Below are 27,253 nucleotides of genomic sequence, written 5' to 3' on the forward strand. Positions count from 1 at the left end.
GGAGAACATAAAAACAGGACACAGGAAGGCCGGGACCTGATTCAAACTCACGACCTCTGCACTGTGACACAGTCTTCCTAACCAGTTGACACAATGCAACTCTCTCGCTCTCTCGCTCCCTCTCTCGTGTATGTGGTGTGCAACCCTTATTTTCATTTAGTGTGCCATCATGTGATTTAGATTGTGTAATGATGTCTCTTTTATGGTTAAACACCAAGGGGAATAAAATAAGCTTACAGTGACAATATTATTTTATAACCAACTGTGAGCCCTTTCATGTGGGGTTTATTCGCCTGAGGTTCAAACGAAAGATTAATTCATGATTGTCATTGATGAAGCAGCGTTTCCCCAGGTTATTGTTGGCTCGATCTTCATCTGCAGCAGAGTGATGAGGTTTGTTTATCAATTCCTGAGATGTCTCGCTGAACAAGGAAAACAGTTGAACGATCGCTAACAAAGGATTTGATCAGTTTTTTTTTCAACGTTAGCATTGGCAAAGGTTTGCGGTCACCCAACCTCGGTTCAAGTTCTGCTCCGAACACAAAAAAGTTCCAACTAAATAGATTCTAGTATCCTTCCCTGACTACTGCCGAGGTGTCCTTGAGCAACATACTGACCACCCCCCCGCCCCCAATAGCTACAAGTGCACCACTGTTTGAACTCCCCTTAACTTTGATAACCTTCTGGAAATGCTCGCGTGTGTGTTATTGTGATTTGCAAAACACAGTAGCATCAAAGAGTAAATCTAATATTTCATTGAGGGATTAGAATTAATGTCCATCCATCCATCCATTTTCACCACCGCACAACAGGGTCATGGAGGGTGCTGAGGTCTATCCTAGCTGACTTCGGGCAGGAGACAGACTACATGTGGTCGCCAGTCAGTTGCAAAGCACATATCGAGATGAACAACTATTCATACCCACATCCACAGTGTCCCTGAGTGGGAACCTATCCTACGCTGCCCGTACACAAATCGGGCGAGTGTACCACGACACCATAAGCGATCTTTAGAATTCTTGTAATAAATGTAATGAAATTCTAAAAAATAACATCTCCTCCAGTCAATGCTTTTTTTTTTTTCAAAATGTGTCTTAAATTTCAATACTCTATTTCATAGTTGATGTACATGTACAAACAATATGCATGTTTTTTATGACACTTGTGTTTTTTTTAGATCTTTTTGAACAATACTAACACATTCAAACACAGAACAGCAAAAGTGCAAAGGATAACACAATCATATCGTACAAACAGTATATCGAGAAAATAAAATGAGTGAGAACTTTAATAACACTTTAATAACAGCAGAGGTACTGTAACAAAGATCTACTGTACTACACACCATGGTTGATGTGCATGCATTATGCTGGTGTTCTCAAATCATTTTCGTCTTTGTTATATCTTGTCAACAACTGAAAAAGACCTATCTCCAGAATGTGTGATAGATTGACAGATTTTTTTTCCAAATGAGGCAAATACCTGATTTTTTTCATGCAGTGTAAAAGTACAATTGCATATTTTTTTGCAAATCCAACCTCTTTGGCTGCATTCAGAAGACAGGCATATCTGATTCCAATCATATTCCTCTTCAAATTAGATTTTTAGGACTGACTGTCCATACAGTTTTTAGCCAGTGCCCAAATGTGATCGGGCTCTGTTTAGAGTGGGCCACCTTATTGACCCATGTGACAGGTTGCTGTAGCAATAATGTTGGAGCAGAGGCATCGTCCAGCGCAATAGTGTTTGAAACAAGTTTCTCCAACGAGAGACCAAATAAAGCCATCGTCAAAGGCGATACACATACATATAATTGTGACAGCGGCAACAACAACAAGCTCCATTTTTTTACCGCTCCGCATTTGCATTGGTGCTCTCTGGTTTGGCGCATTGGGTTTTGCGTCGCTAAGAGTGATGTCATGCACAGTGAAAACCGATTGGTTTGTGTTTGGAGCTGTTCAGACTGAGACCCTTTCCAAATGCAAAATGAAACTACCTACCCAATGTCTTTTCAATCTGTATTGCAAAAATCAAATGGTGTGTGTTTGTGACTGTTCAGACTACAAAAGAACCACCCGGTTTCAATCTGGATGGGATAAAAATCAAATTTTGGTTCGTACTAAAATATATATTCATATTACCTATAGAACTGATGTGTGGAACAATTTGTTTTATTTTATTTTTTTATCAGACCAATTTAGAATGGTCAAGTTTTGCTGGAAGTTTGTTGTCTGAGTAATTTTATTCATGAATGTTTGTCTCTGAACTGTTTTACAGCAAAATGCATGAAAAAAACCACGCCACCACAAACCTCTCTACAATGTATCATCAGAACAGTTAAACTGTCTGTGGGCAGTCATTCCTGTATATACTGTGAGTGTAAAAGACATATTGGCAAATATGATCATTTTTGCCCTCTGACCTCTATGTGGATCCGAATGAATGGCAAGAGAAAATCATATTTTCAGAAAATCCACAATATCATTAAATAAATACATTTAATTTAAATTAGTCGAATTCTCGGTTTAATGAGTTCTTTAGCTGCCTTATACTTATACAGCATGCATTCATCATTCGGTTCACTTAAGAATACCTTTATCGTCATTAAAAGATGTGCTGAGTCACCACAGAGACCTCCACAGTATTCACCAAGGTCATAAGGGTGAACTAGTACAATTGGTCCGACACAGAGGGACGGGGACAGTCACGGCATCATGGGCGGATTTGGCCCGTGATGCGGTGACTGAGTGTCACATCGGCTGGAGGCTGAACAAGGAGGGCAACTTTGCCAACTCCAATATCCACATGAGCAGTCTTAAGCCAGTCCCAGTCAATAGCTACCTGTTCCAGGTACCTGTACCTTGCCCCGTACAGTAGATCCACAACAAAGTTCTTCGTCTCAGCCTCCAGCACATAAGAGAGCCTATCAGAGCAGCGGGGGTGCAGCAGTGTCCGATGGCTGTCGTAGCTTTCGGAAAAGGAACACATTTTCCCATGATGTCCAGGACAATTGCAGAGTGGTGACTGGCCAGTGAGGCCTTGGAAAAAAAAACTCCCCGGGGACATGTAGAAAGTGGCCGTACACAAGCTCAGCAGATGACCTTGGAGGCATGGCAAAGACCAAGCATAACCCATGGCAAGCCGTCATCCCCCTCACTGTCCGTGAACCCTGAGAGTAGCCTTTCGTGTCCCAATGAAATGGATCGCAAAGTCCTTTGCCCTTCAGTGAATCTTCACTCCCAGAGACAGAGTGACTGCTGTCCAAAGCTCAGAAATGAACTGAAAGATATACAGAAAGTACACAATGTCTCTCAAGTGCTGAACACCTGAAAATTGCCGCGGTGATTTCTGCAGTCCTTGGCATCTTCGTTGAGGTATAAATCAGACTGAAGTTTTTTTATATCCATCAGCAGTCTAAACGCACACACAAAGTCCGTTTCTCTCTAGAGCAGCAGAGGCGTGGTGACCATGACAAATTTCTATCCAAAACATTGTCCACCAAAACACATTTCAAGATACTGTACCTTGTACTTTAGGTAGGAAAGGCAGTGGTTTGTACTGGCAGAGTGCTGTGCTCTGCGTCTGAATCGGCCAATAGCTGTTGGCTGGACTAAGTGTCAGTGACAAACAATAGCTTGCTGATAGCTGCTGCTGAGCGCCAGCCCTGGTGTGTCCCCGGATCACCAAACCACATGAGTTGTTTGGAACAATGTCTGGCCTTGGCTCCATTGCTGGCAAGGTACTAGCATAAATCTTCGTCATGTTGCTGGCGGGCGACCACTGCAGTTGTGGTGACAGTGCATGGACCAAATGCTGTCCATTAGCGAGGAACATCCTATTAATTTTACGTAGCGATAGAAGAGTAACCCCTTTGAAATGAAAGCAGTTTTTGCAGTCATGATGTTGTTATCAAATAATAAGGTTATGAGAACAACGTGTATCAAATCCGTTAAGACCAGGGTTCTAAATTAATACCTGCAACCTACCAACTGCGGATACAAATTTATTTTGGCGGGTGGTGATAAAAACTTACGAGCCCGTATAGCCGGTGATGCAATTGTGTCAGTCAGATATACTTTGTGTTGCGGGTCAACTCTCGACAATCAATTGGTTTCCACCTCCCACTTACGATGCCTTGTCCGCCGACCAGTAGTAGAACTGAGACCAAAGAAGAATTACACACACGCGTTAAACGGAATTAAGAGTCGCCTCAGTGCAACACTTAAAAGTTTTGTGCAAGGGGCGTGGCATGATGTGTGTATGACGGAGTGCTGTGTCTGACAAGCTTAGTGTTGGCATGAAAGTAAAAACATTAATACCTTAAAAAAAGTTCATAAATATGATATGGTAATACTGGTTAAAAAACAAACAGCTCGGTAATAAAGCAAAACAATAATTTTCCAAGATTTTGGCCTAGCCGGGGCCCTATCAAATGGTGACTGATTTGTTGAAGACAAGGATGTGGGAAACCAATTTTGTTCGGCTTTCCTGCCTTAACACTCAGCGTAGAAGGTCAGTCCCGACATGGGCCGTGTCAAATGCTATTTTCGTCTGTGCTGCAAGCGACTAAAAATGAATGGCCGTTGTTTTTGGACACACCAAAAATAATCATTCGAGTTGAAACGATGCCCAATCAGACTCTACGCCATGTTTAGTTCTCGGTCATTTGTACTCCTGACAGTGACTTCTGTATTTTCAACGAATGCTGTGCCACAATGCTTGATAATAACATTTATTCATTACGCCCATTGGAAGCGCGACTGCCTGTATTTCATACGACAGTCTCGAGTGCAACCAGCGCGAGAAAGGTAAAACTAGCAGTTACTTTCTAAAGAAAACCCTAAATATTAGTTAGTGAAAATTCTGGTTGGCTGGTACCTTCAGAGAGTCATCAGTCACATTGCCCGGTGATCAAAAACATTAATTTCGAACCCTGGTGAAGACAATGCCTAGCTTTAGCGAGCTCTGCCTGAAAGGCACAGACAGATATATCCCGGTTCTGTTGTTACACCTCCGATGCGCCAGTTTATTGGGAAAGCAGTGTAAGAGTGGTTATTGATTTTGTCAAGGGCCAGATATATAAATTTACAGTATATCGGTGACCCAGACGGCCAGTTTGAACTATCACCCTCTTATACCTCCTACTGCCACAGAAGAGTCATGGCTCTTTTGTTCTTGAAATGAAAAGCAATTGTACTATACAGCGGTTTAGAATGCATTCATATCCAGCTGTATGTGATTTTACTTTATGAGTTGTACCTTATTCACATGGCCTCCGCCTACTCATATGCAACTGGTAGCTATGGCCAACTGTGTTAAGTGGGCCCCACTGGCCGCCAGTTGCATATGTGTGATATAGACACGAAATCAAAAGAAACACCTAAAAATTATTCTAAGTGTGGACATTGTGTCAAGAGACTAAGCAGAAATAGGGTAGCCCTGAGTTTAGAATTTGCTCCTTCTTCTTCCACAATTTCCCTCTCTTGTTTGCCCTTTCTGGGAAGTACAGCAGCTTGTCAATATCTGTCAGAGGCTGTCTGTGTCAATCAGGTCCGCAAGGCTGCTTGGGCCTCTGCAGTAACAAGACGATCTCACTGAAACAACCTTTAACTGACACAGTCCTGGATCTCTGCACTGTAATCACTGGGGAGCCGAGCTCTCAAACTGCAGTCCCGCCACATACACACAGAGGCAACGTGTAATTGCTTCCCATACCGCTCAACCTTTTAAAATTGATCACACTCCATGTAAGACGCTTAACTGCAGTGTAGATTTGGTGAGTTAGAATATTGCTCGTCAATATCGCGTTACAAAATTGTGTCCACCTATTGTAATCGAATGCGACTTGACCACTCATTAACAGGCTAATGTTGACACAAAGCAAAAAAAAAAAAAAAAAAAACCTTCCCTCAAACCAGAGCTTTTCCTGTTGATCAAATTGCAAATGTAGTTTTAATTATGCAATTGAAAAGATCAGAAACACCTTTTTGTTGTATTCATTGCTAGGACATTAATTGAAAGTTTGACAAAAATAATCTCGAAGTGTTAAGAAGGGTTCATGGGCTCTTCTCTGGTCAATGGGTCAAACTTTTACAAAATGTTGTGGAAGTCGTGATGAGCGCAGTGCAGCATCAGACTCCATCCGTTCTCGGAGGATGTTTGATCTTTGTGGATCCAAACTGAAATTTGACAAACCGATCAGATTTTTCACATCTTCATATGGCCGTGCCTTCATTCCAGCTGGCCAAAAATGCAGCCTCACCATTGCTCACATCCTTGCGCTCGCTTCCTAACCTGTCATTGTATTTGTATTTGCTCAGATGTATTATGTATTTCCAACCCCGCAAGGGCATCCCCCCCCCCCCATCATAATTGTGTGCAGGTTTTATTCCAAAGAAAGTTTGAGAATAGCCATTTCACATACATTTGAGTGATTCTTAGTGAATGCACCACCTAATATTGCATGTGTATTATTTTGTGCATCATTCAGAGCTTCTTTTGTTCGCCTCAGGTATATTGCAGTATATTCTTGGGTTCACACAACGGTCGGTAGTGTACAGAGCCTTCTGTTGCACTTTTGCTCGGCAGCTCTCTCGACTTGAGTGTCAAGGATTAGTCTGACATCTCCTGACTCTCTGGCTTTCAAATAAGACGGACTCCTGCTGAAATGCTGAGAGGGTGCTCATCATGTAAAGCCAATACTCATACTGCTGATGGTCTTCATCCTTGCCCTGTGCCTATTTCAGCTCCAGTAAAAAATCCATGCGTGATCTCCAGTGGCTTTGTGGATGTCAGAGGGAGAATATGTGGTTTTAAAGGGCTACGACTTTTGAGCAACTACATAAAATAGTAATGGCCAGCACTATAACTGGTTAGGGAAGGAATATTGTGCTGTCAACTCAAACTTTCAAAAGATTTACTTGGGTCTATTTTGTTTGCGTATGTTGAGTTTTCAATATCATAGCAAGGATCTTTTGAGTTTTGGTGGCATTCCAGTGCCAGAGGACTTGATCACAGTTATCGTTTTAGAATACAATGGTTGTAAGCCTCATGTATGTTGGAACCCTTAGCTATTCGATATCTAAAAGGACAGTAAAGGGTGGGGAATTTTATTTGGTCGAAGGAGTCAGGGTTAGCTTCATTTTCAGTCCAGGCACAGAGGCGTAATACGCTACCCAAAGATATGCAGGGCTACACGAACTTTCATTGTATGATCAGATTAGCATTAGCTACGGGTATTTATTTATTTATTTATTTCATACTCTGGGCTCTGCGTCCAAAAGTCAAAGCAAGTCTACAGATAGCTGTAGACCTGTAAAATGAAACCCCAGTAAGCACAAAGCTGAAATTCCGACCTCTATTGTCATGTTAATGAAAGCTGGATTTAAAACTGGCCCTGTAGTACATGGGGCCGGATGAGGGCTGGCTCACTTTGATGCAACAGATGCACGGACTTGGATGCACACATATGTGTGTGTCGATATACAAACTGTCATTTTCGCCGTAGAGAGAGAAATTAGCTTGTTTTTTTTTTGTTTGTTTGTTTTAGTGGCATTAAGGAGTCAAAGTATGCACACCTCAAATATTCATTGAATTTTCTTTGAATATTCATCAAAAGTTGAATATTCATTGCGTATTCATCCCAAGTTGAATATTCATTGAGGGTTGATTGAATATTCATTGCAAATCTGAGGGTATGGATACTTTGACTCCTTATCTCTGAACAAAAAAAAAAAAGGCATCTCTGAAACATATGTTTTAGACCAGGGGACCGCTACCGGTCCGCGGACCGGTGGTTGGGGACCACATTTGATACCGGGCCGCACAATAAGAACTTAAATTAGTTCCATTGTATTTATTTTGGAGTACGAAAGATATATTTTTTGAAAAATTACCCGATTCTCCGTTACATCCGTCTGTGTCACTCTTGACGCACGTCAAACCACGCTTCTCCGTCACGTGACTGATTACGCTAAAAAACAAAACGCCGGAGCTTGCTAAATGAGTAAAATAAACTGCTGGAGATCGCAAATGACGGCGGCCTTAAAAGTACTTTCGAGACAACAACTGGATTCAAGTTATGGCTGAATACTCTGAGATCGCCACAATAGCACTGTTGCTATTTCCGACATCCTACCTGTGTGAGGCGGGGGTTTTCTGCAGCAACGGCGACTAAAACAAAATTACGAAGTAGACTCGACATAAAGCACACACTTCAGGTGTCATTGTCTCCTATTACCCCGAGATGGGACCGCCCGGTTACAGAATACCAAGCTTGGGGCTCGCACTGATTCAGCATTGTGGTGAGTTGACATTTTCATGCACTTTGAATTTGCGTTGTATCGTATTTTTCAGGCATTAAACATTACCACAGCGATCAGAATGTTGCGGCCAGATTAGACACTCCTTGTGTTTATTATTATCTCTCAAAAACACCACAGTGTTCATGCAGCTCTTACCATATTATTTTGTAGTATTTATCTGCCACACCTTAAATGCCGCTCCGTGAAAATATTGTCTGACATAAACCGGTCCGTGGGGCAAAAAAGGTTGGGGACCCCCGTTTTAGACAACACGCGAGAGATTACATTTTTCTGAATTTTGTTCAGATCACCTGATCTACAAGGTCAATCACGGTCAAATTCTAGCTCAAAAGAGTAAGTTACTAAAATATGCAATTCCCTTTCCAACAATACCTGTTTTGTGCAGATTGACCCATCAGTTCCTGAGTTACAAGGGTTCAAAGGATGGCGGTCATATCCCTTTTTGCTGAACATATCAAAATTCGATAGGCCATAGATCCCAAAAAAAACCTGCTCTGATTGACATAACATTTGAGATGTAGTGCTGTGCCCTCACTCTCAACAAGTTCAGCAAGTTTCATTAAAATCAAAATACGCTTGGATGAACCCACTGGGGGATTTGGCATGGATTGACCCTCCGGCGAGTTGTGTGCCAGGCGTAAGGACATATACAGTATGTGTGTCTATATAGACTGTGTCATTTTTGCCATAGGGATAGAATATAACGTGAAAACGCTGCTGATAAATCAATGTATGCAAGTTTGTCTTGCTATTGAGAGGATGACGTGGTTGCAATTACTTCCCGAACAACAAAGACCAAGATTCCTTGCGGTCAGAACAAGTGCATGTGCAGAACACAAACGGATGCCTCGTTGGAAGGTTGTAACACAATCGGATTTACATGATCCAGTATTTGTTAATAAAGGGGTCATTTTATTCAGGTTTTCAAAAACCAAATTAGAGCATATTTGGGTTTTTGCGTGTGTTTACGTGGCCTTTTAAACCTCAAATACATTTGGGTTTTAATGGGGTTAAAGACTGCATGTAAAACATCGTCAACGACTTTCAGTTGGGATATTCATTGAAATAAAGGGGAGTGAGTCTTTTTTTTTTCATTCTGACCTATCCATATTTTATTTTTTTTTAAAAACAGTATCTCAAAAAACATAAGACGGAAATTATAGGGAGTCCCTATGTTAAATTTAGCAGCCTATAGCAAACAAAAAATGTCTAAATACTGGATATGAACACATTTGTCATTTTAATTTAGAACCTTTTGCATCCTGTTTGTTTCCCTATGTAACATCTAATCACTGGCATTTCGTGAGTACTGAAGCCTTTAGTGAGTTTGGCTGGCACATAAATGTCCAGAGACACCTTTTGAATGCTCTGAGTGCACACTCCATCACTCAAGCAAGTACCAGCTCAGTCCGTGTTGTCCTGACATGATAAATAACTGTTGATTTGAATCAGCTTTGTTTCGACATGGTCCCCTGACTCTCTGGCTCTGTCAGTCACTTGCCATGTCGTCCATGTCCCTGTATGCAAATTTAAACACGGTGCATTCATCAGCTGCAGGTCCACTGCACATACCCCCGTGTGAAGTCAGGTGGAAACCTGGGACTGGCGGGTGATTGGGTGAGGGAGCATTTTAGAGCCCGTGTTAAAATTAATCAGTATAATGAGGAAATAAGTGAGTTATTGGCGTCACAATCACTTCCTTCATTAAGAATGATATTTATGAGTATCCAGCAGCCAAGGGGACATTGCAGGTTTATGGAGCGTAGATTGCCACCTTGTTCCAATTATCCTCTACCTTTGAATGTGACAGGACTCGGTGCATCATTAGTTGTTGTTTAATGTGGAGAAAAGGGCAGCATGTGCACTGGCTTGCCAGTGTCACACCTGTTTTTTTGTTTATGCACGATGAAGGCAATTAGTTGATTGTGCGATGGAAACACAATGGGAGAGGAACCAACAATAGCTTAAATGCTTAAAATTTGCCACCACATTTATTCCCTTTGGAGCAATTTCCTTTTCGCTTGCAGAGACGTCACACTGCAAGGCCATCACAGGCCAGACCCTGCCCAATCGTTTCGTGCTTCCGTCAAGATTCAGTCCATAGGTGCAGGTCTTCTCGGGGAAGCGGGACAGCAGCTGTTTAATCTGTTTATGATCCCATTTGCTCATCAGCGACTAGCGTTGTAGTTCACAAATGTAACATGAGTTGAAATGCGATATGTACTTTCCGATATTTCCCCTTTGGTTCAAGCTCCTTTTCAATTATCTTCTACTTCTTTTAACAGGACAAACTTCATTCTAAATTGACAAGTCAAGTCTTCTGCAGTGGGCACCATTTTATCTTTGATATGTCACATTTTTTGTTTTCAGTCGAACTGAAATCAGTTCTACATTCGTCCTTTAGATGCAGTGTCAACTGAACACATGGTTTTATCCCATGGATCTTTTTTTATGTGCATCTCTGTGACCATGACAGACACTACTAAATAATCGACATCTTGCAGTCTTCCCTTCCAGCAGCAGTACCTTCACTTTAGAATTACTAATTCAAAGCCACTGGGACAGATTTTCAACATATTAGAAGTTGGAATTAAAAATTCAGGTGCAACTAAAAATGCAGTTTTAAAACCCTTCATTCATATAATTTTTTTTAAGGATATTAACATTGGATGCAAAAACTGCATTTTCATTCCAATGCACAACATGGGTCCAAAATGATCCAAATTCATTTTCAAGTATTTATTATATGATGGCTGAGATTTTTATTTGTCTTGATTTACTTCCTGTTCTACAAAGACCAAGGTTCCTTGCAGATAAGTAAGATAAGATAAGATAACCTTTATTTGTCCCACACTGGGGGGATTTGATAGAGAGAGAGAGAGAGAGATTTCGGATTAAATTTGTCAGATTTAATACGATGTATGCTGTGTAGCATTTGCGAAATATTAAATAAAACATTTCTTCAATTTTTCTGTTCGGATTTTGTTCCAAAAAGATCAATAGCTTTCCGGAAATATAAGTTGGGTGTTCATATCTTCAACAGTTATTGAGATATTAGGTAACATTAACTGACACGGACTTCTGAAACACCCTGTGCATCCACAGAGCAGTGAAATGTCATTTAATAAAAAATTCTAAATTGTTATTGTGTGAAAGTGAACCTGTGTAAATATTTATTGAACTGTGTCTTTCTGAAAAAGTTATTTTGTGCAATGCACTTTGGTTTTTTTTCTTCCCCCCCAATTTTGCTGCTGTGGACTGCAAATTTCCCCAGTGTGGGACAAATAAATGTTATCTTATCTTATCTTATATGGTGTAGTAATATAAAACTTGTGCTCTTTCATAAAGTATAAAAGGAAAACCTAAAATAATGATTCATGCTAAACTAAAACCGTGTATTTACCATCCTGCATACTTGGAATAGGAATTGATAACACACATCTACTCTATATCAAATCCGTATCCCAAAATCACCATGCATGGACATGCATTAATTGTACCCATGCTGTGCATTGTGACGACAAAAATTATTTTCATGAAAAACAGATAAAAAGGAAATGAGGATGGGTGACAAGCAAAGAAAAAATCATTTAAAATTCCTGATAATAATAAATAAAATAAAATAAAATCATAAGGCAACGGAAATGTAATTGTTTCAGCAAAGAGATTAGACTCAGACAAGACAACCTCATTCTGTAGAGAACAGCTTGCAGAATTGGCTAAAATAGTACTCCACATGTGGTGATGGATGGATGCAGAAGGGCTGCCTCCCCGCAGAGCGAAGCCCGATCTCAGTTTGCTGCGCTACACAATATTTGATGGGATTAGAACGTTTTTGCAGCATTGATTTCATTTCACCAAATCGCTTCATCACTGACGTGTGCATTAAATTTCAATCAGGTCATAGTTCTACGGCCAGCAATAAATACATTCAAAATAACATGGATAAAAAGCCTTTTTGAGAAATGTTTAAAAGATGTCACAATCTGGCTGTATGTCCGATTTTTGCACTGATCCAATGTGGTGAACAGTTTGTGCAGGTGCATCTCAATGAATTGGAATCGTGTGGAAAAGGTGATTGATTTCAGCAGTTCATTTAAAAAGGGAAATGAATACTGTATATTCCAAACATTGATTAAAGATAGGGATGTTCACACGGCAACATTTGCTTCGGTGCTGCCCCCGTAGAGCATTCACAAGTGCAAAGTTACACTGGTGTAGCCCCTGAAAACAGCTTAAACCGGAGCAAATTTAACCCTGCTCAAGGAGGTGGTTTAAAAATTTGCTCCGGAGCTAATGCTCGTTTGCGGGGCAGCACCAATGTAAAATGGTACGTGTGAACGCTATAAGGTTAAAAATTTGATCCGGAGCAAATGCTGGTTTGCGGGGGTGGGGGGGGGGGGAGTAGCCTCGCTACGCATGAGAAGAGTTGATTACGTACGGCTGGAATGCGTTGCGTTTGTGCTCTGTTGTACTTCCATCATCCGTTTGTCTAATAACGACACAAGATATGATGGCATTTGACTGGTGCTTTTGTAGAACAGAATGGCAACTGGCAATAACAGTAGCAAGCGGCACCTTGCCTCTTGGGTTATACCATCTCAACTAGTACGTTGGGGGGGGGGGGGGATAGTCCCCAAACATCATCTTTCCTTTTGTAGGAGAATGGACTGTCTCGGAGTTGTTTGTGTAGTTTGTTCCTCTGTTGTGTGTTCACAACCCCCCATAGAATTTATTTTGTGATTTCCTCTCTTGATTTTCTGTTTGGCGCATTATGTTTGCTTCTCGGAGTGTCATTGAAGTCATCGGTGATTTACGTTTTTGGGGGCGGTCATTGAACGCCTCTCGAGCAGAAGGCACGGAGACCGAGAAGGAGAAGGACATGCCTGTACAGCAGTTGCTTGAGTTGTCTATGTTTTAAAAAGAACCAACACGACAGCTCTTTGTTTTCTTATCTTTTTGCACTGCTGCAGAAACTGCCGTGTGAATGCAAGTGGGGCTGCACCGGGGTTAACACGCTTCTCTTTAGTCAGCGGCTTTGTACGTGTGAACGCTCCACAAAATTTGCTCCGGTGTAAGATGTATCAAAACAAAATACATCGGTGCAGCACCGAAGCAAATGTGTGCCGTGTGAACACCCTTTGTTTGAAAATATTTCTAATTTTTAATTCTATGCATGATATTACAGGTTATGAATAATGACATTTAAATATGGTAAAAAAGTGAAGCATCGGAAAACACTTGTGTCACATTCCATCCATCCATTTTCTGATCCGCTTATCCTCACAATGGTCGCGAGCGCGCTGGAGCCTATTCCAGCCATCTTCGGGCAGTTGGCGGGGGACACCCTGAACCGGTTGGCAGCCGCTCGCAGGGCACACACAGACAAACAACCATCCGCGCTTACACTCACACCGAGGGAACAATTTAGAGTGTTCAATAAGAACTGCCACGCATGTCTTTGGAATGCTGGAGGACTGAAAAACTGGAGCACCCAGAGAAAACCCACGCAGGCACGGGGAGAACATGCAAATTCCACAGCGGAAGGCCGGAGCCAGGATCGAACCCTGCACTCCTGCACTGCGAGACCAACGCGCCATCCACTCGACTACCGGGCCGCCCCTTGTCACACTCCAATAAGCTAATTAACTTGGAAAACCACCTGCAAGGGCTTTCTGAGCCTTTAATTTATGTCTGAGTCTGGTTGAGAAGCACATACAATCACGGGGAAGACTGCTGACTTGACACACGTCCAGACTTCTGTCACTGACACCCTCCACAAGGGAGGCAAACCACAAAAGGTGATTGCTCATGAAGCTGGCTGTCCACAGAACGCTGTATCCATTCACATTGACAAGTTCAGTGGAATGAAAAAGTGTGTTCGAAAAGCATGCACAATCAACAGGAACAATGCAGATTTGAGAGGATTGTCACGCAAAACCCATTCAAGAATTTGGGGGAACTTTTCAAGGAGACTTTATAAACTGGCCGCTCCTAAACCACAGATGTCGGTAGTGCCTTACTTGGGCAGAGGAGAATAACAACTGGACGATTGCTAAGTGGTCTCAGTTTCAGATTAAAGTTACATTTCACTGGGAATTAAGCACCCAGAATCTAAAACTGAAATAAATTGCTCTCAACAATATTCAAATTTATTGGGATGCACTGGTCTCTCACTGCTGAATCCAGGCCCAGATTTAAAAAAGAAAAATAACCAAGAGATGTCTTCGTCAGGAAAAGGCATTCGGCGTAAAAATCTCAGCGTAAATCCAAAAGTGCTGAGTGTGGTCTGTAGCACTCCAGATAATTCCTCTCTACTGACTTTCGTAGGTGTTTTCCTCTGCTTGCTGAGCTTGATTTAAAGGGAATGTATCCTAAGAAAGAGTTGCAGCTTCTTGACAAGACCAGCTGCCCTACAGTACTTCACCTGAAGAACGAGTGATTTTATCATTTTCTTAAGTGTGTCATTGAGCCTCCATCCCTTTCGTCAGTGTGGCCGATGCAAGCAAGAAGGCTGCACTGGAGTAAGCTCACTGCCAAAAGCCTCATAGCTGAAAATGGCTCACCTGTCTGTGGCTGAGTTCTAAATGTATTTATTTATTTTTTGAACAGCCGATCGCTCAACTAGAAATTAGGATCAACAGGATGGAAATGAATATGCAGCTGAATGTATTCTGTATTTTGTGAAAATATACTCTACCATCTAATTTCAACAATGGTGAAGAAAAAAACACGGCTCATCCTCAAAATTTCTAATACCCTTTTATTTTTTTATTATTGTTTGAATATGGCGGCCCGGTGCTCGACTGGTTAGCACGTTGACCTCACAGTGCAGAGGTGAAGGGTTCAATCCCGGCTTTGGACTTCCTGTGTGGAGTTTGCATGTTCTCTCGTGCCTTCGTGGGTTTTTTCCGGGTACTCCAGTTTCGTACTTTCCAAAAACATGCATGACAGGTTCATGGAACACTCTATCTTGTCCCTAGGTGTGACTGTGAGTGTGAAAAGTTGGTCGTCTCTGTGTGCCCTGCGATTGACTGGCAACCGGTTCAGGGTGTCTCCCGCCTACTTCACGAAGACACCTGGGATAGGCTCCAACACGCCCGTGACTCTCATGAGGAAAAAGCGGAATAGAAAGTGGATAGATGGAAGAATATATTGTTTTTAATCTCCTTTCATTTGTTTTGTGCTCATACAAGTCATCTTCAGTCGGCGTCGGGGATTTATGCCAAGCAGGCAACATGTATGTATAATAGGTCAGCATAGATCATCGCGGCTAGGAAGAGTAGATGAGACGACGCGATGCGTTCGCCTTTGTGGGAAGTCATCCCATGCACCCAACAGAAATGACAACTTGGAATCATTTTATAATGTATTAGACTCACCAAGATCAGAATGGCCACACGTCAACTCAAGTTGCAGGTGCAGGGGATTCAAATACTTTCCGACGTAACGACTTTGGCGCAATGCCTTTCGCTGACAGACATGTAGACCAGCTGGTATTTTGGAAAATCCGATGTAAACTTTTGGCAAAATTGGAGCTGTTCTTTATACAGAACATTCACAGCAGCAGGTTAATTTAATGTGAAAAACATACATGTTTAATACTTACTGGTATCTGTATTTTTTTTGTTCAGCTGCTTGTCTTGATTGTGCTGTGTATTTTATTGACAATGTTAAGTTCTTTTGAGACTGGTGACATTTGCTCAAGAGAGATGGACTTTTGTTTAAAATCGCCTGGAATAAAGATATTTGATAAATCTCTCTGTTCCTGCCACCAAGGTCCTTCCATTTTCAATTTATATCCATCTATAGTATGACTGTCTTGACTCCATTGATTCGGTTAAGATTGATGCTGTAATCAGAAAGGAAGACGTCGCTGTGGAGAAACAATGGAATGGTTATGTCTCAAAAGAGAAAGTGAAAACAGGCTGAATCCAGGTGTTGGAAAAATGAAACTCCAGGTTTCGTATGACAAATATAAACAGAGTCTTCTCATTTCTTCTGTTCAGAGAATTGTACGATGACATTTTTCACAGAGAAACTACCAAGTATATGGCAAGCGTAAGCAAGTCAAAGTGAAGCACACTTAAACTGGTGCCATCCTGAAGTCCTGCATCCTCCACTCGTTCAAGCACACTTTGACCTTCAAGACTCCTCAGACCCTATTGAGACTGTCTCACAACTGAAACCCATCACATTCTCTCTGGATAGATTTTTTTCCCCCTAATTTATTATTTATCCAGGAAAGGCAGCTGAGAACAGAATCTCATTTGCAAGGCCACTGTAAGATGATATGAAATGATGTGAAAAGATGGACCAGAGAATTTAAAATTGTCTTTAACTACATTTCGCCTGCTCTTGGGGATTGCAATAAATTCTCTTCATTCTCGGCAGTTTCCATAAACAAAAAAAAACCTGCAGTAATTCTCTCTTCACCTTAAAAGGTCCAATTTGATTGCTATCGCAGTAAGTAATAACAGGCAGATATCCAAGCGTTTGTTTCTGGAAAAGATTGAGTCGAGGGCTGTCTTTCAGCGAGTTCATGCCTTTTCTGCTGTAGTAATTTTTTTTCTTTTAATCAGTCTGGCCTCAACACATCACTGAGACAGTACTTGTTAAAGTCTTAAAAGCTTACGATGATTCTCCACAAAGCACTGTGTTGAGTCTATTGACTTCAGTGCGGCAATCGTCACAGTTGAACACAACATTCTTACTGTTATCAGGAAACCAGACCACATAAAACCGGTCCTTAAATCTCAGCAATGGCTTCATGAGAGAAAAAGTTCAAAATGTGGTCTGAAAACATTGTTCACTGCTGCATTTTCATCTTCCACCCATTATCTGAGCCGCTTATCCTCACAAGGGTCGCGGACACGCTGGTGTCATGGAGCGCGTGGAGGTAGTGGTCCCACAAAAGCAGGAGAACTAGGGGGTACTGAACAAACTGTATTAACAAAAACACTTGCAGGGTTACACTGGGAAAAAAAAGCCCCAAAAACCGCAACAAACCGAAGTAACAAAACAAAAATCAGACAGAAACAGAAAACAACTTCACAGAAACAAAACAAAACAAACGAAACAATATCAGAGGTGCATGATCTTTTTTTTTTTTTTCCAGTCATGCCATGTGATTGAGACTTGTGCATGCATACAACGTAAGATTCTATTCCACCCTGCAAAAAGAAAGTTAAGGTTCCATTGTCTTTTCTCCTGTGAAAAACTTGAAAAGGGTTATTTGTGTCATGATTTGGTTTGGAACCAACAGGTGGCACTGTAGGGCTTTCCCTACAGCTGCACACCTGTTGGTCATTCTGTAATTATTAGTGCTTTAAAAGGACTCCCAACCCGACCACTCATTTTCGGGTCATTGTTTGTGTGTGTTTGTCTGTTTGCATGCTACTGTCATGGTTGTTCTCAGTCATGTTTTGGTCATGGTTTTGTTTGATACTTTGGATTTGTTTTGTTGTTAACACTTGTTGTTAACACTGATAATAATACTTCTAAATTACACTGAGATTGTATTAAACAGTCCCTGTTGCCAGCATTTATCGCCGGCTTCACTGTTAGCCGCTCCGGCATTTGCCGATCCTGCATCAACCGGGCCATTGTTAGCGGCTTCACGCTCAGGAAGGACGACGAGAGTTGGCGGATTAGTTTTCAAAGGCAGATTAATAGACGAAAATGATTCTGCACACATTGATACAGACACGTTTGCCGTTCCTACTGATCACTTTTTAATCAAACCAGACCTAGTCAAGCATGCTGTTTCAGCCGCAAAATCGATATTGTGGTTCTGGCGTCATTTAGTCTCATAGGCTAAACCTATTGGGAGAGATTTGTTTGCTATCCCGTGAATGAATAACCTATATGCAAATAATTATAATTAATTAATAATAATAATTAATAATAATTAAAATCAAGCAAAAATTCAGAAAACTTGGTCATATCAATAAACAACATGTGTGTTTCACTTTTATTAGAGAATAAATGAGCATTTTTGAAATTTCCAAATGAATTATCAATCAATAATCAAAAAAAAATCTCTGAAACTAGAGACAATGCAAGGAATCGTCATTTTCAGACTCAGCAGAGATCATAAAAATATTTTTGCCTCTCTCTCGAGAGAGAAAAAAAGTGTCCGTCAGTGTAATTAAGAATGCCAGCAAATCAGAGGACCCCCTTATACACAAGTACACTGGAAAAAAATCAAGTCAAGTACAGCTTTGTCGAATGCGCTGTATTTGCAACATACAGCAGAGATTAAATTTCTTCCCTCTCAACCAGACAAGGAAATATATAAAATATATTTTTAACGGTGACTTAGAAGGTGACTTTGGTGGTTGTATTATTCAGAGATGCATGTACATGGGATTTTTCAATATGTTTTTTCATATCACAGATTTTTTTTGGGTTTTAATTCATCTTCCTTTTCATTTTAACTTTTGTTTTGAAGTCGTTTTTTCTTTTTCTTTATAGCACTATGGATTTGCCTTGGATAAATGGTGCTATACAAATAAACTTGGCTTGCCTTCACAATCCATCCATCCATCCATCCATCCATCCATCCATCTTCTACCGCTTATCCGGGGCCGGGTCGCGGGGGCAACAGCTTTAGCAGGGAAGCCCAGACTTCCCTCTCCCTAGCTACTTCTTCCAGCTCTCCCCGGGGGATCCCGAGGCGTTCCCAGGCCAGCTGGGTGACATAGTCACTCCAGCGTGTCCTGGGTCTTCCTCGGGGTCTCCTCCCGGTGGGACATGCCCGGAACACCTCACCAGGGAGGCGTTCAGGAGGCATCCGAATCAGATGCCCAAGCCACCTCATCTGGCTCCTCTCGATGTGGAGGAGAAGCGGCTCGACTCTGAGCCCCTCCCGGATGACCGAGCTTCTCACCTTATCTCTAAGGGAGAGCCCGGACACCCTGCGGAGAAAACTCATTTCGGCCGCTTGTATCCGGGATCTCGTTCTTTCGGTCACGACCCATAGCTCGTGACCATAGATGAGGGTTGGAACGTAGATCGACCGGTAAATTGAGAGCTTCGCCCTTTGGCTCAGCTCCTTCTTCACCACGACAGACCGATACAACGTCCGCATCACAGCAGACGCTGCACCGATCCGCCTGTCGATCTCTCGCTCCCTCCTGCCCTCACTCGTGAACAAGACCCCAAGATACTTAAACTCCTCCACTTGGGGCAAGATCTCTCCCCCGACCCGGAGGGGGCACTCCACCCTTGTCCGACTGAGGACCATGGTTTCAGATTTGGAGGTGCTGATTTTCATCCCAACCGCTTCACACTCAGCTGCGAAACGCTCCAGTGAGAGTTGGAGAGCCCCGTTTGAAGGAGCCAACAGCACCACATCATCTGCAAAAAGCAGGGATGCAATACTGAGGCCACCAAAACGGACGCCCTCAACGCTTCGGCTGCGCCTAGAAATTCTGTCCATAAAGATTATGAACAGAATCGGCGACAAAGGGCAGCCTTGGCGGAGTCCTACCCTCACTGGAAACGATTCCGACTTACTGCCGGCAATGCGAACCAAACTCTGACATCGGTGGTATAGTGACCGAATAGCCCGTATCAGGGGGTTCGGTACCCCATACCCACGAAGCACCCCCCACAGAACTCCCCGAGGGACACGGTCAAACGCCTTCTCCAAGTCCACAAAACACATGTAGACTGGTTGGGCGAATTCCCACATACCCTCGAGGACCCTGCTAAGGGTGTAGAGCTGGTCCACTGTTCCACGGCCGGGACGAAAACCACACTGCTCCTCCTCAATCTGAGGCTCGACTTCCTGACGGACCCTCCTCTCCAGCACCCCTGAATAGACCTTCACAATCCATGACAAGAAATTTGAAGTTCAAAAAAGCACCGGGAAAAAAACAAACACAACTGTCCTAAATGTTTGTCATTGCCAAATCATCAAGGATGTTAATTGTCAGTAAAATTTAATTTGAATCACAATTCATTCTGGGTACAAGAACAAAAGTCACTGATATCCAATGCATGCACATTGAAAGCAACCCAATAACGATTGTTTTTTTTTTTTTTCATCAAAGTCAGATTTGGATTTGATGCTGAACACTTTGGGAAGACGAACTGTTTAACTTAATGTTTATTCCATTAGGTAGTACTTGAAATGGTGTTAAACTGCATTATTTCCTGCTGAGAAGCGATTCTAATATTTTGCCCCTCCCGTGTAATAGGTCAACATCATATTAGAAGCATATAAGAACCTGAGAAGGGTGCAGTTCAGTTCTACAACACTGCAAAGTAAAAGACAAGAGTCAACAGACTGACGGTGTTAATATAAAGGGAGTGTAATTATCTTGTAAATTTTGTATGTCATCGATCTCGAATGGATCCCAATTAGACCTTGCAAGTAGATCAAATGTAATTGTGTGAGTGTATGTGGCTGTAGGATGTGGTAACAATTGCCACCTCCATCACGGTTGTCTTCTTGCCTCTCTGCTATCCTACCCATCACCTTGTTTTAGCCGTGCTAGCTCTCAAGGACAACAATGACTGAGAGAGGGTGAAGGGAGTCAATTTGATTTTAAAGGTTGCAATTGGATTCTGTGGTATTATGAGCCGCGAGGCAAACAAAAAAGGCTTGTACCTGGGAAGCAGAGATCTTGGGGCAGCAAAAAAACAACAAAAAAAAAACAACATATTGTCCAAAGTAGCAACACGAAATTGCTGTATTCAAAAACAGAACTCATGTAGTCAAGAAAAGAAAGTACAAACTGAAAATTGCCTTATTCAGAGAAATATCCGTGACTACAAAGCACCGGGTGACTCGAGAGTTTGGAACACATGACCGGAGGAAAAGGGCAGCAACTTGGCAATCCACAATGTGGAGGTCAAAGATCATCCAGCACAGAACAACCGGAGAAGCTGGCTAAATAGGCTGCCATCTACTCAGGCCGATGTGGATCAGGTTGAGGGGGTGAGTCTCCGCCTCCGAGTTCGGGCCCGCCTCCTGCCAGGCTCCAGCAAAGCAGAGAGCGAGAGGAAAGCAGAGAAACATGGCAAAGGCAAAAAAAAACAGGATACCGTGGTGGGACATAATGACTTTGAAGGTTCTTTGTACCGCTGAATAGCTCAGCTGGAGCTGTCTTGATGGGGTTAGGGTGTATTGCTGGGAAAGCTCAGCTCTGGCAAGATCACAGACATCCTGTTGTTGTTTGCTTGCTTAATGTGCATGGGAGGGAGAAGCCGCTTTCATTCCAGATCCGCGCTCTGGGCGGAGCAACTCTAAAAGGTGGACGTTGCCTTTCAAATCTGGCCTCCTATATACGCCCCCCCCCCCCCCCCCCCCCCACTGACTTCAGAGCTTTTCCTCCACGCATTTCTGACGTTGGAATGTGAAACAACATATTGGGCAGTTGTAATTTGCAACACACTTATTGATATTTGCTATAGGCTCTTGCTCTATAATGCACGAAATTGAATCGAAATCGCCATATCTCTCAGAAAAATATCAATTCAATCCTTTGTTCAAATTGGTCACCCCGACTCTATGCTCTATTTTGTTTTTGTCCTTTGCACCCCTGTTGGTGACACCAACATTTCCAATAAATACTGTGCCGTAACGCTACGTAATGATGTTTAATTTGTCCCTTGCCTGCTTAAATGCCGAAATTTCACTTTACAGTCTCGCACGCAACCAATGTGAGAAATGAAGAGATCGTGTGAGGGAGGTAGATTAAAAACATTGTCTGGAGATCAAGATACTAAATTTAGAACCCCGATTGTATCAGTATTCGTACTTTTTCTGATATGTTTGTTTGATGGTGTGCCATGAGATTTTTCTGATGTCAAATCGGTTCCTTGGCGCAATAAAAGTTGGAACATTCCATATATGGTGTACAATTATTAACATTTTAGAACAACGGGTACTGAACAATGTATATTAGTCTTGATGTAGGATGATCATTCTCCACAATTGAATTGAGCTTTTTTTAGTTACAGTAGCAAATTAATTATTTGAATAACCATAATTCGGTTTTGAAAAGAAAAAAATGAAATCAACTAATTATAACTTTCTGTCAGAGATTTTCGCTCAGACAGTTCAACAAAGGCTCGACGCAGGAACAGATCGACTTTCACTGCCGGCAGAAGGGGCAGTTCTCCATGAAGCCACTCGGTGTGCGCTTCCCACTGTCACCGACCCCTGCAGCCTCTGCCGGCCTTTGTATTGATTGTGTATGCAAATTACAAGTAATACATCAAAAAACACTCCCATCTTCATTTCCATACCACACCCCTGGATGGCCCCATTGGGTCGCCCCTCAGTGGACCCCGAAAGACAAAGCATTCCCTTGGTACCAGCACCAACATCCATAAATGAACAGAAACGTAGACATTTTAATGAGCGGTCTTTCCATGAACTGATACGTCTGTAACCTGGCTCGTGACCCTTTCTCACGATGGAGCGTACGAGTACTCCTACAGAGTACTCCCTTCCGTCCAAAGTTAAATCTTCCTTTTCAAGTTGTCAGTTAACAGACGCCAGTGTGTCTACAAATGAGGGTTAAATCTTTCTATCTGAGATGCGGTCAGGTACCATGCGCTCGTGGGTCCCTTGACCTCAAATTGACCCCTGATTCTCTGTGCTTCCATTGTGTGCAAGATGTCTGAACACAAGCATTTCGAGGTCAATCAAGCATGTAACAATGACAATATTGTATTTGTCTACTCTGACACTTTCTGAATAACAAAACCCAAATTTAGACTTATCAGTCTTGTATTTCCAACCTCTCCTTGTCTTAAATTCCCATCACACACACACACAGTTTTTGTGTTCCCTCGCTATAGGCTTTGTTTGCTATTGATGTTTGCTGACTGACGGAGTTGTGTTGACTTGCTTCACTAGAAATTGTTTAGTTAAATTTGAAAAATCCCTGTATTGTTTTGTATTTGGGTTGGACGTCTTGGATGTTGGTACGAGCGGGGGATGCACGGCCGGTGCACATAGAGCCTAATTATGATTACATTCAATTATGTTAGTTCTGTGATCCATGCTTTACATTGATTTTCTTTATCAATCCAATAATAATAATTTCATCATGAATATTTAAAAAAAAAAGTGCATACACCATTTCCACATTTCAACTTCGGAGGTATGCTGATTTGCGCTTGCTTGTCTTATACATAGCGATAGTATCAAACTCTTTAAAATATATGCCTAATCTGATGAAATGACCTGAGGTTATCATACAGGATGTATTACCTTATTTGCTCCAGTTATCCAAGTGTCGGCGAAGAGATCAAAGCATTATAGCTCACCTCATGAGCCGTTTGCTGTATCGCGGTCCATGTGAACACGGCTTACTACACACTCAACCCGACTTTGTTTAGAGAGCAAAAAAACAGCCACAAAATAGAATTCACAGTGTTTATTGTCACATTCTTTTGTGCAGATGCAACAAATTATAACGATTTATATACAGTATATAAATTGCGACATCACAATAGTGACGAAGCTTCGTGACGAAGCTTCGTGACGAAGCGGCTAACATTGACTCAATACAGCTGGATTGCCTCACATTGACAGCGGGGGGAGAGAAGGAGTGCAGCTTTGTGACTCGGCGGGGAGCCAAGCAAGAAAGAAAAAGGCAGACAGACTACCTTTGTCGGTTCGATGTTGGAATAGATTTTCTTGCAGAATGTCGAAACTTTTTTCTCTTTAGTGCCAGCTCACCGGTTAATATATTCAAATAAAAAGTTGAATATAATGGTCGGCACATCACAGAGTTGGCTGGAGGAGGAATTTATTCGTAAGTCACAACTTTGGAGGACATTTCCACCTTGCAAAGCACCAGCACCGAGCTATTGAAGAATATCTGAAACGAAAACCCCAGTTAAGACAATTATAAAGGCTGAAGTTATTTTTCCTCCAAATGGCATCCTGGTAGCTTGGAATAAACGGAAGGTCGGAAGCTCGTACGCCTTTGTATTTTCCACCGAAAATATGTCATGAGCTGCTGTACGTTGACGTAGGCATGCAGTTCATGTTGTGCACCCTCACACAAGAGACATTCCTGTTTCTCTTCACCAATATACCTGTATGTGTTTTTCACACGTCTGATATATTTAATGAAGGTGTGTGACCTACTTAGTCTTTCTGATGCGCCAGAAAAGTGAAATGTAATTAAACTAGGAACTCCGCCACTTCCAACACTGCTACTTGCTCTCTACTCCATGTGACTTGGTTTTACAAATGCCATTGTTTTCAGTGTGACATTACAGTGTCCATTCCCTTGAAGCGTATCAGTTTCATAACCGAGGTGTTTACTTGCAGGTTCTACAGGGGATGCTCAGCCAGGCGCCCAAACCTCAGCGCAGGGCACCCTGCCGCGCTTCATTCAGGAGCCAGAGGACGCCTACATAGTCAAGAGCACTCCCATTAAACTGCGCTGTCGAGCCACACCTGCCTTGCAGATCTTCTTTAAATGCAATGGAGAATGGGTTCACCAGAACGAGCACTTCTCCCATGAGTATCAAGACCTCAACACTGGTAAGATGAAGCTATGTGACTTTATTACAGCCTAATCCTTCCACTCACTGCGATAATGTCAGTTAGCTGCACAATGAAAATGGTGAAGAATTTCCACCACAAAAAAGACAACTCTCAAAATGCAATTTGCATATTAACCAGAAGCAAACAAACATAATTGCCCACCATGAAAATGCGTTTAGTTAAATATTTTGGGTAACTGGTGCCACATAGATTGTATTTTCCGCACAATGAGGCGTACCTAAAAGCATTCAATTTTCAACTGAAAGGCGCTTTGTTACAGCTACAGCGGTCGTGAAAGCACGATATACATAAAGCTGTATTGTATTGTATTGTACAGTATTCCCTTTTAGCCTACCTCCACCTAGTGGATGCCTAACACAATCCAGCCAGCATTGTAGCTTCTATTCTATGCACCTTATAATGCCGTGTGCCCTAGAGATGAAAACAGTTTTGAAAACAAAGCTGTAGCGTCCATTGACGAAAAAGAGATTGGCTCACATCTCCTGTCCCATGTAAATCCACTTCAATTCCAAGCTGCGACTCCCAGTTCCACATCCGCAAGCGGGGCTGTGAAAAATGCTGCCCATTACAGGCGCAAGACACAAGCGCCCCGGGACAGTCCAGCAACGACAGTCAAATGGCGCCGACATTCCTCCCAGACAAAAACAGTGCTAGTATACCCATGCTGCCGAGAAGGCGCAACCACCAAGCACAGAGTCTCCTCCTTGATGAATGTCGTGGCCAAAAAATGCTGAAAAAAGTCCACATCAGGTCCACACGACGTAACAACAAACACAAAGTGACAAAACAAACCAAAAAAACAACCAAAAAAAGCAAGGCTCATGAGAGCACTTGCCGACGGCTGCCTACTCGGGCGCCATCTTGACTTCAAAGTTCTAACAGTGCTAAAATGTATCTTATAACGATCTGTTTGTACCATTGTGAACGCTGACCATGTTATTTGCAGATAAGCAAACTTGCTTGCTCATGCGCCAGACTTGATCCCGTTATCTGAAAGAGTAGCTGTCCAAAGTGCTGATTGTGCTGCACGGTCTGCACTTCAACCCCTCCCTAGAATAGTATAAGAAGGGCCGCACTCCATGGGTCGGGGGGAGGCCTCATGACAGATCTGTCAATGTTGCTTCTCCATATTTTTTTGTACCTGAAATAAATCTCATCTTTTGACAAAGATATACGTTGTCTTGGTTTCCCTGGACAAGACACACGGAAGTGCTGCATGCATAGAGTCCATTGGATTTATAGAAAACTGGGAAGACTCTATTTGCTTGATACAAGATACACCTTGATACTTTTTTATTTTTACTTCAAATGTGATCTTACTTTTCAGAACATATCTAAAGTGGTAAAACCTCACTAAAATCTAACTATTTTCCCCCCCTAATCTGAGACTGCAATGTTTGCTTCACCTTACATGTATGGGAGTGGTGCGTTAAAATTTAATTCATTATATCACTTGTAATATTACTCCAAAAACCTCAAAAAATCCAAAGCAGAAAACACTGTTGAGTGTCCGATAGCATTATCCAAGGGGAGAAGAGACACATTAACACTGTTCGCGATGATTGATATATAGTATAAAGTAACCTGCCACAATATTGTTGACACTTGCACAATCTCACAAGGCCCAATCGAAGAGCGGCATCAAAAATGATGCCGTTACAAATATTGCTCATTTTCAAGGAAGGTACCAATACGAATGTAATATATAGGTTTATTTTTGTGGTGTTGCGTATTTCACATTAGTGTACAACCGTATGGCATAACACTGAGAGTTGTTCCTAATAGTATGACCTTACCATGCTGTATCTATTCAAACTACAGGATTAGAATTAGATTGTCTGGGGTGGATATTGAAGTTACTGTTACCACGGTTTTGTGGTCATTATTTTCTTGGATGGCTCTTTACAAGAGGTGTGGTGACTTTTTAAAATGTATTTATGTATTTATTTATTTATTGTTTTTCGTTTAGCATTTTTCTTTTCATCTTATGCTGATCCAGTCTGCCCTCGTCTTTTTTTTTAATCTGATTTATTTCATCTGTCTGTCTGATTATGAAGAGAACATTGAATGCATATTGTGTATTCATTAACTCCCTTTCCTTAATCTCAACCTGTTTAATTATACATTCTCATCCATACCGTACAGTCAAGATGAAAAATGATAATGACTTAACCTGACCCTCTCAAGAAAACACTTAAGTGCATGTGGCCCAATGATTGTGTCGGAGAGTCCCTTGTCATCATCAGGCCCAAGTTGACTAACAATTTAAACAACCGGAGGATGTCCTCACTATATCTGCCTGGCATCGGCCCGCCTTATACCCGTAGTAAACACAAGACCAAAGATAAGGATGGTCTAAACTGCAACGCTTTGTTCTAACTCC

At 42.0% G+C, this 27,253-nt stretch overlaps 1 protein-coding gene across 2 annotated transcripts in view; it reads left to right on the forward strand.

Moving 5' to 3' along the window:
• The window catches only part of unc5db (unc-5 netrin receptor Db), a 206,724-nt gene that overhangs the window by 62,264 nt on the left and 117,207 nt on the right, over window positions 1-27,253 (forward strand). For both annotated transcript variants that reach the window (XM_086110673.1, XM_086110672.1), the window contains exon 2: window positions 24,631-24,846. In XM_086110673.1, coding sequence (XP_085966799.1) covers window positions 24,631-24,846 — 216 coding nt within the window. The remainder of the gene's footprint in view (window positions 1-24,630; window positions 24,847-27,253) is intronic.

This window comes from Hippocampus guttulatus, chromosome 5 (genome assembly GCF_054856545.1).
Source record: "Hippocampus guttulatus isolate MCC_2025c chromosome 5, RoL_Hgut_1.0, whole genome shotgun sequence".
Lineage (NCBI taxonomy): Eukaryota > Metazoa > Chordata > Actinopteri > Syngnathiformes > Syngnathidae > Hippocampus > Hippocampus guttulatus.